General features: G+C 41.4%; 1 protein-coding gene across 1 annotated transcript in view; it reads left to right on the forward strand.

The window, feature by feature from the left end:
- SIPA1L1 (signal induced proliferation associated 1 like 1) overlaps window positions 1–13,635 on the forward strand; it is a 135,333-nt gene that overhangs the window by 52,744 nt on the left and 68,954 nt on the right. Inside the window, exons 8-9 of the mRNA XM_082617702.1 lie at window positions 6,872–7,445; window positions 8,036–8,310. Coding sequence (XP_082473828.1) covers window positions 6,872–7,445; window positions 8,036–8,310 — 849 coding nt within the window. The remainder of the gene's footprint in view (window positions 1–6,871; window positions 7,446–8,035; window positions 8,311–13,635) is intronic.

Genomic DNA, 13,635 nt, shown 5'->3' on the forward strand with positions numbered 1-13,635 from the left:
AAAGGCCCAGAATAACTAGGGTACCTCTCTTGTAGTCTTTAATGCTTGGGGGAAGGGATGTTTATTTTCATGAGAAAATAAATGTATTATGAAGTAGAATGGAAAATTTGTATCAATTTTAAGATACAATGTGGGTCTTCAAAGAGTTTTCATACCTGTGGGTTTTTCTTATACATTGGCCCCAAACTACTAGAGATGTGAATTTATAGGCCTCTTTCTTTAGGGATACTCTGGTGGGAAAGCTTAGAGATGCATTTAATTTGTACAAATTTTATTTAAATCTAATGTATCTCTAAGAGGTGTAATTAGAATAATTCAAAGCCTTTTCATCATTTAAAATCTCTTGTTCCCACTTTCTCCACTGTGAACACTCACTTTTTTTTTTTTTTTTTTTTTTTTTGCGGTACGCGGGCCTCTCACTGTTGTGGCCTCTTCCTGTTGCAGAGCACAGGCTCCAGACGCGCAGGCTCAGCGGCCATGGCTCACGGGCCCAGCCGCTCCGCGGCACGTGGGATCTTCCCGGACCGGGGCACAAACCCATGTCCCCTGCATCGGCAGGCGGCTCTCAACCACTGCGCCACCAGGGAAGCCCTGAACGCTCACTTTTATTTACTGACATCTACTTGGTGCCCAAAGTGTGGAAAGTTATTTCCTCAAAGGAGTGTCTTGCTCTAATTGTGTAGAGAATTGTGGGGTCAATACAGGCTAAAGATATAAAGAACATTTAACTGAGGAAATAGGATTCGGTGTGTGTTTTGAAGCACAGATGGTGGAATTCAGTGGCAAAATGAGAATAATTCTGTGAGTCTAGGGGTGGAAAGTGGTATAGATGAACACGTAGACGCAGGAAGGAAAGTGGAAAGTACAGTAAGAAGGCTGTGCTGTCAGAAAGGTTAGTGGGCAGTGGAAGCCCTTGGAATGCTTGGCCAGCAAATAACACTGTATAAATAATTCTAGGAAAATTTACTCACCATCACAGTGCGAAGTAATTTATATACAGAAACACAAGTTTAGGTTTTATTGTTATTCATTTATTTTTCACTAGTTCTTTACAGTCCTGATCAAAATATACTACTCACTATTCTAGGCTCTGGGATTCAACGGGGGAACAAAGTGACAAAAATCCCTATAGTGAATATGGAAATGAGGGTCTGAAATAATGTGTGTTGTATCACCCTCGGAACTAGAAAGTTTATACAGGAAAAACTGACTAGTTTAAGTTAATTCCAGAGGCCAGTTGACCTTGAATAGTAGACATAGCCAAGAACTCAGAAATTAATCACTAAGTCTGTGTACAAAAGCTTATTATGCCCATACCTGATACGAGGACCCTCTGGTCTCTATTATTTTACTTGTATCATTACAAAGAGCTTAATTGTCTGGTTTCAGTTGATAGAGTAGATTAGATGCAACAAATCAAAAAGATGAGCCGTTTAGTGGCAAGGATGTACTGAAAGCATCAATAAGTGATTACCAATAAGGGAGACGTAGAAAAACGATTCACGTTAAAGGTACAAATTCAATAAGCATAGCAGTCTGGGGTCACTTGGTTTGGGACCAAACAACCAAATATCCGTCACTCACCCCAAGGGCCTCACTTTGTAAAAACATGGTGCAAAATCTTTGTCACCATTTTTTTTAACTAGTAATAAATTAATGGATCTAGGCATTCATCATCAAAGGCTGCAAACATTATAAAAAGAGACAAATGCATGTGTCATAATGGAAGAATACAACCCCATCTAGAAATTAGTCTTATCCTCTCTTCCCAAAATTGAATGTGAATCCAATCAAACCTCTAGAGAGGCCAGGAAATACAAAAGACCAAAGAACATGTATGTATTCAGCAAAATTCAGTCTCTGGACTATGTGACACATAGCCCAGTTTCTTCAACAAATAAATTGCAAGAAATAAAAGAGAAGTGAAGTAAGAGAAGTGGAGGGGCATTAACAGAATATAAAAATTTAAGATAAAATTAATTAATTGTAATGTATGGGCCTTATTTGGATTCATTTCAGACAGACTATTTAAAAATCTTAGGACATCTTAAACAATTGAAAGGTAGAACTTTGATTCACTATATGATGAAATTAAAGAATTATTGTTCATTTCAAAACTAGTATAGTAGTAAGTGGTTTTTGTAAAGACTGTCTTCAAAAACAGATGTTAAATTGTGGTCAGTAACTATGTTTGGGAAGGTAGATATATATGTTACTCCTCTCAGAAAGATTTCTGTATTCAGTGGTTAAGATGTAATAAATGTTGAAAGGAGTTAGCATGATGTAGTATAAAAAGCACCTGGAATCAGACCAGACAGTTAAACATATGAGATTTTAAATTTCCCTTTCTGTTCAATGGAAGGTGGCTTGACATCTACCTGAAATCCCATAAGTAAAGTATCTGGTGTAGTCAGGGAGTGTTGTGTATGCACATTAAATGACCATGCCTTTTTCTTCTTTTCTCCTCTTGAATAAAAATAAATAAATATGCAAGCTTCAACCAGGAAGAAAAATAACGAAGGTAGAAATTTCTTTCAGAAAAGTCTATTCCAAGCCATCATTAATCAGCATCCCTGTTGTCCCGCGTAGCTGACCTTTCTAAGACAAAACTCTGAATGTGTCACTCTTTGTGCTTAAAACCATTTAGGGCAACTTTTTTTTTTTTTTTGCGGTATGCGGGCCTCTCACTGCTGTGGCCTCTCCCCTTGCGGAGCACAGGCTCCGGACGCGCAGGCTCAGCGCCCATGGCTCACGGGCCCAGCAGCTCCGTGGCATGTGGGATCTTCCCGGACCGGGGCACGAACCCATGTCCCTGCATCGTCAGGCGGACTCTCAACCACTGCGCCACCAGGGAAGCCCCCTGTAGGGCAACTTTGAGAGTCCCCAGCATAGCCTACTTCATGGAGCCCTTCAGGTCTGGCCTCTCTTGTCCCTCAGCGTCCACTGGCACCTCTCCCAGTCCTCCCCCCAGCATAGAGCTACTTACAGCCCCTCCTCTCTGCACATGCCACTCTCTGGGCAAGAATGCCTCTTCTCACACACCCCTGCCACTTTCATCCAATGAACGCCTGCTCTTCTTTTCTCTGGGAGTGCTCCCCTGACCTCCCAGGACTGGACAAAGTGCCGTTCCGAAGTGTTTCCAGTAGCGCGCTACACCTCCCTAGGAGAACACTCACACCCCGAGCCGTAGCCCCACCAGGCTTTGAGCTTCTGCAGGGCTGAGGCTGTGACATCTCATCCTCGGTCCTGGCATATAGTCGGTGCCCAGTGAGTGCTGGTGATTGAAGACTCTTAGAAGTGGAGAGGCCCCAAGAGGGAACAGTGGGCAAACATTTGTTCTGCCACTCATCTTTCCTGTCCTTTGCCAAGGTCTCCTTTCTTGGAAAGCTCCCCAAGCTGGCAGTCTGATCTAAGCTTCAAGGGGAAACTTCCCTCTACTGTTTTGATGCTAAGTTCCCTTCCTTTTAAACTTCGTTGTTTATTGTTGTTTCCATGGTGCTTCAGAAGTTGAAGTGTCTTATTATTCTCACTCTTTTTCATTGAGACCTCTGTTCAGATGCCTCTGGAACATTCCCATGTATCAACTTGCTACTTCTTCCAAGGTCTTTGATGCCAACAAAGGCCCAGGCCCACTAGAAACAGCCTATAATGGTGGTCTCTTTGGCCATGTGACTCTTGTGGATGGTCCCTTTTGCAAGCACCTCAAGAGTGGAAGATTCCACACTCAGGGAATAAGTGTGGTCTTGTCACACTGCTGGCCATCCAGAAGCTCAGATTCCAGTCCTGGCTTTCTCTAACAAGCTCTGAGCAAATCATTTTACTTCTCTGAGTCTGTTTTCCTGGAGCAGTGAAGAATGTCTACCAGCTGTTCAAAAGGAGGTCCAGGGATGCGTCAGATGAGAGTGAAACAGAACACCTTCCTGCTCCCTCAGTTGTACTCCGAGATTTGGGGAACAGGATAGATTTTCGTGTTAGAATGAATACAAATATTCTTCAGTGGAATGCAAAATCAAGATGAGTGTTAAGATGAAACTCAAGATTTTATTGGCAGAGCTTGAGGAGCCCTGACTTCTCTAAGTCCCCCACCCCCCAGTGCTAACTTTCCGTAACTGTTTTCAGCCTCTGACCTTCTGTCTGTTCTGTGATCTAGATAACCCTCTTGAGTAGAACATACTAGTCCTTGACAATGCTGAGCAAATAAGGCATGGCTATAATTTTAAAGAATCTATTATGTCTAAGGAGATACAATGTTGCATACTAGGCAAACATAAGTGTAGACAAGAAGCCCTTTGGAATCTGCTTTTAAAAATAGCAAAAACCATTTATAATTAATACACCTCAAGTATCTATATATAGCACACTGAAATTCTAGAAAGGCTTTTCTTAGGAAGGCAAAAATATTCTCTCTACTTAACTTAAAACAGGCCTTATTAAGAGTTCAGAATTAGTGGCATCTAAATTAATGAGCTTTTAACCTTGTAGAAAAACTTGAAAGTTAAATTTACCCAAAACAAAACTCTTTATTTGAAAAGAACATTCTAGGGTATCATCTTCCTCATCATCTTCTGTGAGGATTCTGTTTCTAATGATGCAAAGCTGATTTTAGTGTTTGTATCATTTACCTCCCTACCGTGATGAATCACTGATAATTATATGTTAAGGGTTCAGTCTTTTCCCTCATAGTTCATTCTATAGGCTTCTAATTATTGGTGGGTTTTCAGTATATGTTTGTCTAAAGTCCTATTAGTTAATAAATAGATCTATAGATAACCAGTGAATTTAAGGGGCAAGTGGACGGATGGTCCTCATATCGACACCTGCTAGGCATTTTCTTCTCCTTATTTAAAATAAAATCACAGCTGTTTCTTGCGAAAGAATAATGATGTGAAATTAGCAAGAGAAGAAATTGCCAATTTAAAAATGAAAGATACTAAATATTTCTGGATCCTTACGGGATTCCTCTTAGAAAAGCTAGCAAATCTGGATATTAGCGTCATCTGCTTGACTTGAAAAAAAAATAACATAATCAAATTAAAATTATATAGCTGTCAGCATTCAAGCCAGACAGTTCACATTACACAAGAAAAATTGCCTTTCTAATACTGATGCAATTAGGCTATCACGCATGTGGAGGTTTCTGTGAATTCTCATCTCCAGTTAGAAAATGGGATGTTGCTTGCCACCTTTCTTTGTCGTGAAGTGAACTAGGTAGTCTTTTTCTTTTTTTTTTTTTTTTAATGAATTTGTGAAAAGCCATTTTCAGAAATAGGCCATCTCGTGTCATTTTCTAACAAAATATATAGTTTGTCTTCTGAGGTTGCTGATTTTTATTTATTTATCCTGTTTTCACAAGCAACCATCATTTTTTGAAAAGCAAAGCTGAATATCTTCAAGCAAACCCTTGAAATAAAGAAAAAATAGTGCAGCAGAGCTCTTCATTTTAATTTGAAAGACGCACACTCTCTGATTATGTCCTTTCCATTCTGGGAGTTCTGGAGAAACACATTTTGTGTTGCTCTGCTGATACTTAGTACGGTTGCATAATTGACTCACTTTTAAATAATTAGATAATTTGAAAAAGGGATGTTTGATCTGTTAAAATCTTCATTTCCAGCCCTCTCAAACTTCGCTGAGGTCCTGGAAGGAGATCTTGAAATTTAATAAAACACACAACCTATCTCCATTTAATTTCTGTTGTTGTTGTTACTATTGTTTTAGGAAAAACTTAGTCTTTTTCCTTTTGGGATTACAAATAATAGGTTCTTACAGATTGTATGATCCTTTTCTTAGTCCCAATTTTAACAGTGTAGATGCAGAGGAAATGACTGGAACAGGCTTTCTTTTTTTTTTTTTTTTTTTTAAACATATTTATTGGAGTATAATTACTTTACAATGGTGTGTTAGTTTCTGCTTTATAACAAAGTGAATCAGTTATACATATACATATGTCCCCATATCTCTTCCCTCTTGTGTCTCCCTCCCTCCCACCCTACCTATCCCACCCCTCTAGGTGGTCACAGACCACCGAGCTGATCTCCCTGTGCTATGCGGCTGCTTCCGACTAGCTGTCTATTTTACGTTTGGTAGTGTATATATGTCCATGTGGAACAGGCTTTCTTAAATCAGTCTTGCTTAAAGGAATGGGAAAAGGAGCATAGTCTCACAAATAGTCAGGCTCCCATACCAAAAGTAGAGAATTGGGACCAAAGTTTAAAAATATGATTTTAAAGCACTGTTGCTGTTACCAAAAAAAAATCATAATCTCTTTCTGTTACTCAGATTTCAGCTTTTGTTTTAAAATTATGCTCTTTGATCTGGTTGCTTAAGGCCTGACACATAGGACAACAAATAATATTTGTTTAATTTTTTAAAAATTTAATCCATTTCTTTTAAGTCATGCATCTGTGGATATTTTCATTATAAGCTGACTGCTGTGGGCATCATATCTAAAATGGGGATAACATTTATGTTCTTACATAATCTGTGCTTGTTCTGAAAGGTTATATGGTTATAGTAGCCAACGCCCTCCCCCCTTTGGAAATAATCACTAGGGATTTAAAATGTTATCTACTATGAAGAATATTACAATAAATCTTTTTTTTCATGGAGTTATGGTTGGTTTAAATTTTTAGTTTAAGCTTTTGGGGTATTTTGACCTAGAAAAAATTTTGTTCTATAAATCCTAAATATGAGTGGATGAAAAGTATGCACTTGTTAAGTAGAAGTGTGTGTTGTTTCTTGTGGGACGATGACAGTTATTTTCCTTCTGAAGGGCATCTTTGTCTTTGAGAAAGTGTATTTTATTCTCATGCTGTGAGTCTGAGAAGTATTGACAAGCCTCTTTCTCATTGATCTTTGCTTTGTCTCTTAGTGTGGCCGTCACCAGGTCCAGAGATGTGCCTTCCTTTGGACCTCCCATCCCCAAAGGGGTCACTTTCCCTAAGTCAAATGTGTTCAGGGACTTCCTTTTGGCCAAAGTGATTAATGCAGAAAATGCTGCTCATAAGTCAGAGAAGTTCCGGGCCATGGCAACCCGGACACGTCAAGAATACCTGAAAGATCTGGCAGAAAAGAATGTCACCAACACCCCTATTGACCCGTCCGGCAAGTTTCCGTTCATCTCTCTGGCCTCCAAGAAGAAAGAAAAGTCTAAGCCCTACCCAGGAGCTGAGCTCAGTAGCATGGGGGCCATTGTGTGGGCTGTCCGGGCCAAAGACTACAACAAGGCTATGGAGATAGACTGCCTGCTCGGGGTCTCCAACGAGTTCATCGTCCTCATCGAACAGGAAACAAAGAGCGTGGTTTTCAACTGTTCCTGCAGAGATGTGATAGGGTGGACCTCAACCGACACCAGCCTCAAAATCTTCTACGAGCGAGGTGAATGTGTGTCCGTGGAGAGTTTCATTAACAATGAGGACATCAAAGAGATTGTCAAAAGGCTTCAGGTCAGTGTTTTCCTTCCACTTACCTACATGCATGTCCCTTTCGTAAAGCTTTCAGTACAGGCTAGAGCTAAGTTACAGAAGCTTGTTCTGTTTTATTAGCTCCTCTGAAAACTCCCTTAACAATGCGAAGGAACACAGAGTTTATGTCACACTTGCTTCCCATCATTTTTTTCAGAAGGAAAAGTAGTAGAACAAGTAGGGGAAGACACATTGTGCGTTTTTGTTGGAAACTCATTTGCATGTGACCTGATCCCATTGCCTTGTGACTGATGATGTAGCCCAGCCAATCTGCTTTAGTCGGTGAAAAGAATTGTTGGATCGGGCATCTGCTGCTTTGAATGTTTGTCTTAAGGGCAAAATGAGTAGCAGAATACCGTTTTTCTTTGCTGCCAGCTCCCTGTAGGTCTCTGAGAAGCCGCTGAGACAAGTATGTTCTTTTTGGCCTAATGAATGGAGATTAGTGAAGGCAAAATAACCAGGCTGCTCTTCAGCTGGCATTAGGGTATTCAGAAATAACCCTGCTTGCCATGCGTGCCACTGAAGACCCTATTGCATTCATTAAACTGTGCATCTTTTGTTTCTTTGTCTAGTTCGTGTCAAAGGGCTGTGAATCGGTGGAGATGACTCTGCGAAGGAATGGGCTGGGACAGCTTGGCTTCCACGTCAACTACGAGGGCATCGTGGCAGATGTGGAGCCCTATGGCTATGCCTGGCAGGCAGGGCTGAGGCAGGGCAGCCGGCTGGTGGAGATCTGCAAGGTGGCAGTGGCCACTCTGAGCCACGAGCAGATGATCGATCTCCTGAGAACGTCTGTCACCGTGAAAGTCGTCATTATCCCCCCACATGATGACTGCACCCCACGGAGGTAGGTCTGAGAGTCCAGGGCCATTTGTGTACCGTGGAGAACATCCCCAACTGGGTCAGAGTGTAGGAGGTTATGAGGAGCGCTAGGATACAATGCGATGCTGAAAGTTCCCTCCATGGAAAGTCTAACTCAGGCCAGAGCTCCCTTTCAGCATGTGGCAGCAGCAGCTGGAAAGAATCACTAACTTGGACCATTCACAGGATTTACATCTCTGAGTATATACAGTCACCATTACAGAGAGAGATGTCTGGTAATATCCATTTTAAACATCTTGCCCCAGTAGCTGAGAAACAGTGAACACTTAATGTTAACAAGAGACTCAGCGTGACAGACTGTTAGACGTTTTTCTTTTATGTTCCATGACACTCTTTTTCCCCCAAATCTCCCATTTGTATCCAATTGCTGTCCAAAACGCAAAGTGCTGTTTTTGACCCCTGCTCTCTCAGCCTGGAGGGCTGAATGTGACTTACCAAGCTTTTTCTTAACTGCATCTGCATGTGTCAGAAATTGGCTTCAAATGAGCTGGTCCTGCTTGTGATGCTTGGGCAGTTTGGTTCCCAGACTTTCCCAAAGGGAAGCCCAGGAGCTCCCCGCCCCTCCCAGCTCCTGCCAAGCCAGCAGCACTGTTGAAAATTTAATTTCTCTGTCTCTGGGGAGGTTTCCTGATGGAACAAATTTAATCAACTGTTTCTTTTCTCCTTTGGGCATGCACATGCTGTTTTTGCTGGGGTTTTTTTTCAATCTGTTAATTTGCTTTGAACCCATTATTTTCGAAGAGTTTCTGTTAAGCTTCAGCAATTAATTCTTAGGCTTTCTAAAGCCAAGACAATATTCTTTATGCTATTTTTTCCCCCAAAACATGACCAGTCCTACACCTGAGCTCTCATAGATTCATGAACATCAGATGGCAGAATATGTAAACAGTTATGGGGGGGTTTTTTGCGCCCTTGAAAAAGTAAGCGCAATGACAATATCAATGTACTTCAGTTCTTGAAACCAAGTGTTATAGACCAGACTGTGCTTGGGATGGTATTTAATACTGCTTACCTCCTAGATGGCCCAAAGATCATGTGCTAATGTCAGAATGTGGTGAAAATCCCTTTGTCTGATAGTTTTAAGAATTGCTCCCATCCGGATGACTGGATTTCCCTGGAAACCAGAATTTATATCCAGAACTTTTTGTTTTAGTTGTCTTGAGGACAGGGAGGGTATATTCTGAAAGTGCTGCCTTCATTTCCTCAACCACATCGTATTAATGTTAAGTATTTTGCTGAACCACAATTCAAGAATGACTCTTGAGGGTGATCAGAAAGGCAGCTGGGTCCTTACAACACTCTCCAAGTGCTCTGTGATCCTCCTCCTCTTCCTCTTGTCTGTTTTCCATCCCGAGGTCTTTCCTACAAATTGTCTGCTTTATAGTTTATATGTCTAAACAGGCATCTATAAACTGGAGAAGATAACTAAGCTGTGTACCTTGTCAACCTTAGTACAGAGTTAGAGATGCTGGTCTAAGGACTAATCTACTCAAGAGGAAGCCTGTAGATCTTGCAACACCATCTTGTCTGCTCAGGGGTCTTTCCCCGTGTTTCTAAGCTCTTCAGTTCGTATGGGGGAGAGGGAAATAGGTGTGTGCGAGTGTGTGAGGAGATAGGATGGAATGGGCAACATTACTGACATTGAATTGTGAATAGTAGTTACTAGAAAGATGGGTCCAAAGGCCTGGCCCTGGATAGATGATAGGTCCATGACAGGAGGTGATTTGTCTACAGCAAAATACTAGGCTAGATACATCTTCTGCGGTGTATTGGTAAAAACAACTAATATTTGCTGAGTATTACTTTCATGTGCCAGACCCTAGAAAAAACACTTTTATATGGATTAGCACATCTAATCCTTATAACGACCCTATGAAGTAGTAGTATTAATATTACTCCAAATTAAAGGAAACCAACACTCAGAAAGGTTAGTAACTCCCCAGCCTCATCTGGCAAATTCAGGTCTAACTTCAGAATCCAAACTCTTAACTTTGTATGCTTGGGACACAAATCCTTTCCTATGTACCAGCATAAACAGAGATATGATGGTAAACTGGTTTTCTGTTGGGGAAAAGAACCTTGGTTTGTAGTATTTGCTGTATTTGTCTTCATCTCCCAGCACCGCTTCTGGGGCATCATTGTCATCGTGTCATAGCCAGGGAGCTGGCAGTGACGGAACAGAAGAGTGTTAGGAACCTGCCCCCATTAGAGCGTGGGATGGGGGGGCTGGGCTGAAGGAGCAGCGCGCCGCACAGCCCCTCAGGCCTGGGAGACCCACTCTGCCCCTTGCTCTAGAGTTTCCATCCGAAAAGCCACCATCAGACCTTCTAGGTGGGTCTGAAACGATGCCCTTGATACCTCTGGAGGACTAGAAGCCTGCTCTCCCCTTCCCACCTTCAGAAACCACTTCAAAGGAATAGTTGAAGCATTAACACCTTGGTACAATTTTCAACAAAATAAGATAATGCTCTTCTGTCACTTTTTTCCTCTCCTCCGCACTTCACACGCCCACAGCTGTTGTCCTTGCAGCTAACTACTCTGCTCTTTGACTAGTCACTCTCCTGTCTGTCAGCTGGTGCTGCCGCTCTAGTGCCAGGAAGAGCAGGCCTCCTGGAAATACGCTGCCCTCCGTCCCCAGTGGCGTGCTTCTCAGGGTCACCGGGATCCGAGGGTCCCAGGGCACACACCGGCGTGGGGATCATATGTAATCACAAACACGTATGTTCACATGGAAGAGTCCCTAGTTTTGAAAAGGCAGGTGGTTTTTGTTTTGTTTTTGTTTTGTTTTCTTAACATCTTTATTGGAGTATAATTGCTTTACAATGGTGTGTTAGTTTCTGCTTTATAACAAAGTGAATCAGCTATACATATACGTATATCCCCATATCCCCTCCCTCTTGCGTCTTCCTCCCTCCCACCCTCCCTATCCCACCCCTCCAGGCGGTCACAAAGCACCGAGCTGATCTCCCTGTGCTATGCGGCTGCTTCCCACTAGCTATCTATTTTACATTTGGTAGTGTATATATGTCCATGCCACTCTCTCACTTTGTCACAGCTTACCCTTCACCCTCCTCATATCCTCAAGTCCATGCTCTAGTAGGTCTGTGTCTTTATTCCCATCCTGCCCCTAGGTTCTTCAAAACCATTTTTTTTTTTTTAGATTCCATATATATGTGTTAGCATACGGTATTTGTTTTTCTCTTTCTGACTTACTTCATTCTTTATGACAGACTCTGGGTCCATCCACCTCACTACGAATAACTCAATTTCATTTCTTTTTATGGCTGAGAAATATTCCATTGTATATATGTGCCATATCTTCTTTATCCATTCATCTCTTGATGGACACTTAGGTTGCTTCCATGTCCTGGCTATTGTAAATAGAGCTGCAATTAACACTGTGGTACATGACTCTTTGAATTATGGTTTTCTCAGGGTATGTGCCCAGTAGTGGGATTTCTGGGTCGTATGGTAGTTCTATTTTTTGTTTTTTAAGGAACCTCCATACTGTTCTCCATAGTGGCTGTGTCAATTTACATTCCCACCAACAGTGCAAGAGGGTTCCCTTTTCTCCACACCCTCTCCAGCATTTATTGTTTCTAGATTTTTTGATGATGGCCATTCTGACTGGTGTGAGATGATACCTCATTGTAGTTTTGATTTGCATTTCTCTAATGATTAATGATGTTGAGCATTCTTTCAGGTGTTTGTTTGCAGTCTGTATATCTTCTTTGGAGAAATGTTTATTTAGGTCTTCTGCCCATTTTTGGATTGGGTTGTTTGTTTTTTTGATATTCAGCTGCATGAGCTGCTTGTAAGTGAAAAAGCCAGTTTAACAACAACAAATGGGGCTTTAGTAACACCTGTTAAATCAAGCTCTTTTCCCTATTCGCAGGACATAAGCAGACCCTCTGTGAATTGTTTCCAGAGGCAACTGTTTTAAAGAGAGGAGAGGACCCAGAAAGTAAAGCAAAATTCCTGAGCCCCTGCTGTGTACTGGGCTTTAAAAAAAAATCTTCATGGCAGCCTCATTTCCATTGAAACAATGAGGAGGATGAGGGTTAGAGAGGTTTAGTAGCTTGCCCAGAGAGTGAATGAGGCCAACTAGGATGACAGCTTGATGGAAGCAATCTTAGCAGAAACAGGTTTGGGATTTGGCTGCAGAAGGCTCCCCGCAGGGAGTAAGATGTTGCGCTGCAGGAGGGACCCCCACCCCCTCCATCGCCAATCAGAGTGTATGACCAGCTGTATGTCTTGGTGTCTGTGACCTCTGACTCTTGAGCAGTCATTCTCTAGGCAAAATTAGAAGTACCCAAATAGCAGATTCAGTTGTGATGCTCTGAATGGTATCGCATGGGAGTGGCAGGCCATCATTCTGTTGAGGGCCACCAGCCTATGGGTTTGTTTTTTTAGTTGAAGTATAGTTGATTTACATTGTCGTGTTAATTTCAGGTGTACAGCGCAGTGATCCAGTTATGTATTTACATATATGTGTATATATTCTTTTTCAGATTCTTTTCCCTTATAGGTTATTACCAAATATTGAATGTAGTTCCCTAAAGAAAGCAATCAAGGGCCATTCAAGAGGAAGAGCTAAAAACATGTTACCTAAAAGGACCAGATTACCTTTTAAGTTAAGAATGGGTTGCAAAGTTTTTTCTTCATTTTAAAAAACAATTATTTCAAAGTGCAAAAGCATCCTGCTTTAGAGCTAGAAGGGCTGTGAGAAATCATCTGGTTCAAGTCTCTCATTTTTTTTTAGATGAGGAACTTTGGTTCAAAGAGGTTAATTTTTTTTTTCCAAGCCAAAGTCACATGAATGATTAGGGACACAGCTGTCCCCAGACATCCAACTTTTCTGATTCAGGAGTCCAGGTGTTGTGGTGTTCTGTTCAATATACCGCTCGGCTGATTTTTCTATCTGTATTTCTTAGTGTCTTAGGAATAAAGGAGAGAGTAGTGGGTAATAAGAAATTAGAGGAAAAAGTTAGAATGAAAAGACTGAAAAAGAGAAAGAAGATGGAGTGACTTTTCAATTAAGTTATGGTTTCAGCTTGTCACCATGTGTCACTTTTAGCACCGAAATTGTAATTCCTTTTGACCATAGCTCTTTAAGAATTGTTGACATTTTGTCATAGTCCATGCCCGAATGAAATGCAATAATCAGTATAAGATGAAGTTTGCGAACCTGGAGTAGAAATGTTCTTTACTTAGTGAATAAAATAAGACTATCTACAAGTAGACTTATTCTGTGGGTTCAAATCCTGGCTCTGCCACTTCTTCTTGACTG

The sequence above is a fragment of the Mesoplodon mirus genome, assembly GCF_964341445.2.
Source record: "Mesoplodon mirus genome assembly, chromosome: 4".
Taxonomy (NCBI): Eukaryota; Metazoa; Chordata; class Mammalia; order Artiodactyla; family Ziphiidae; genus Mesoplodon; species Mesoplodon mirus.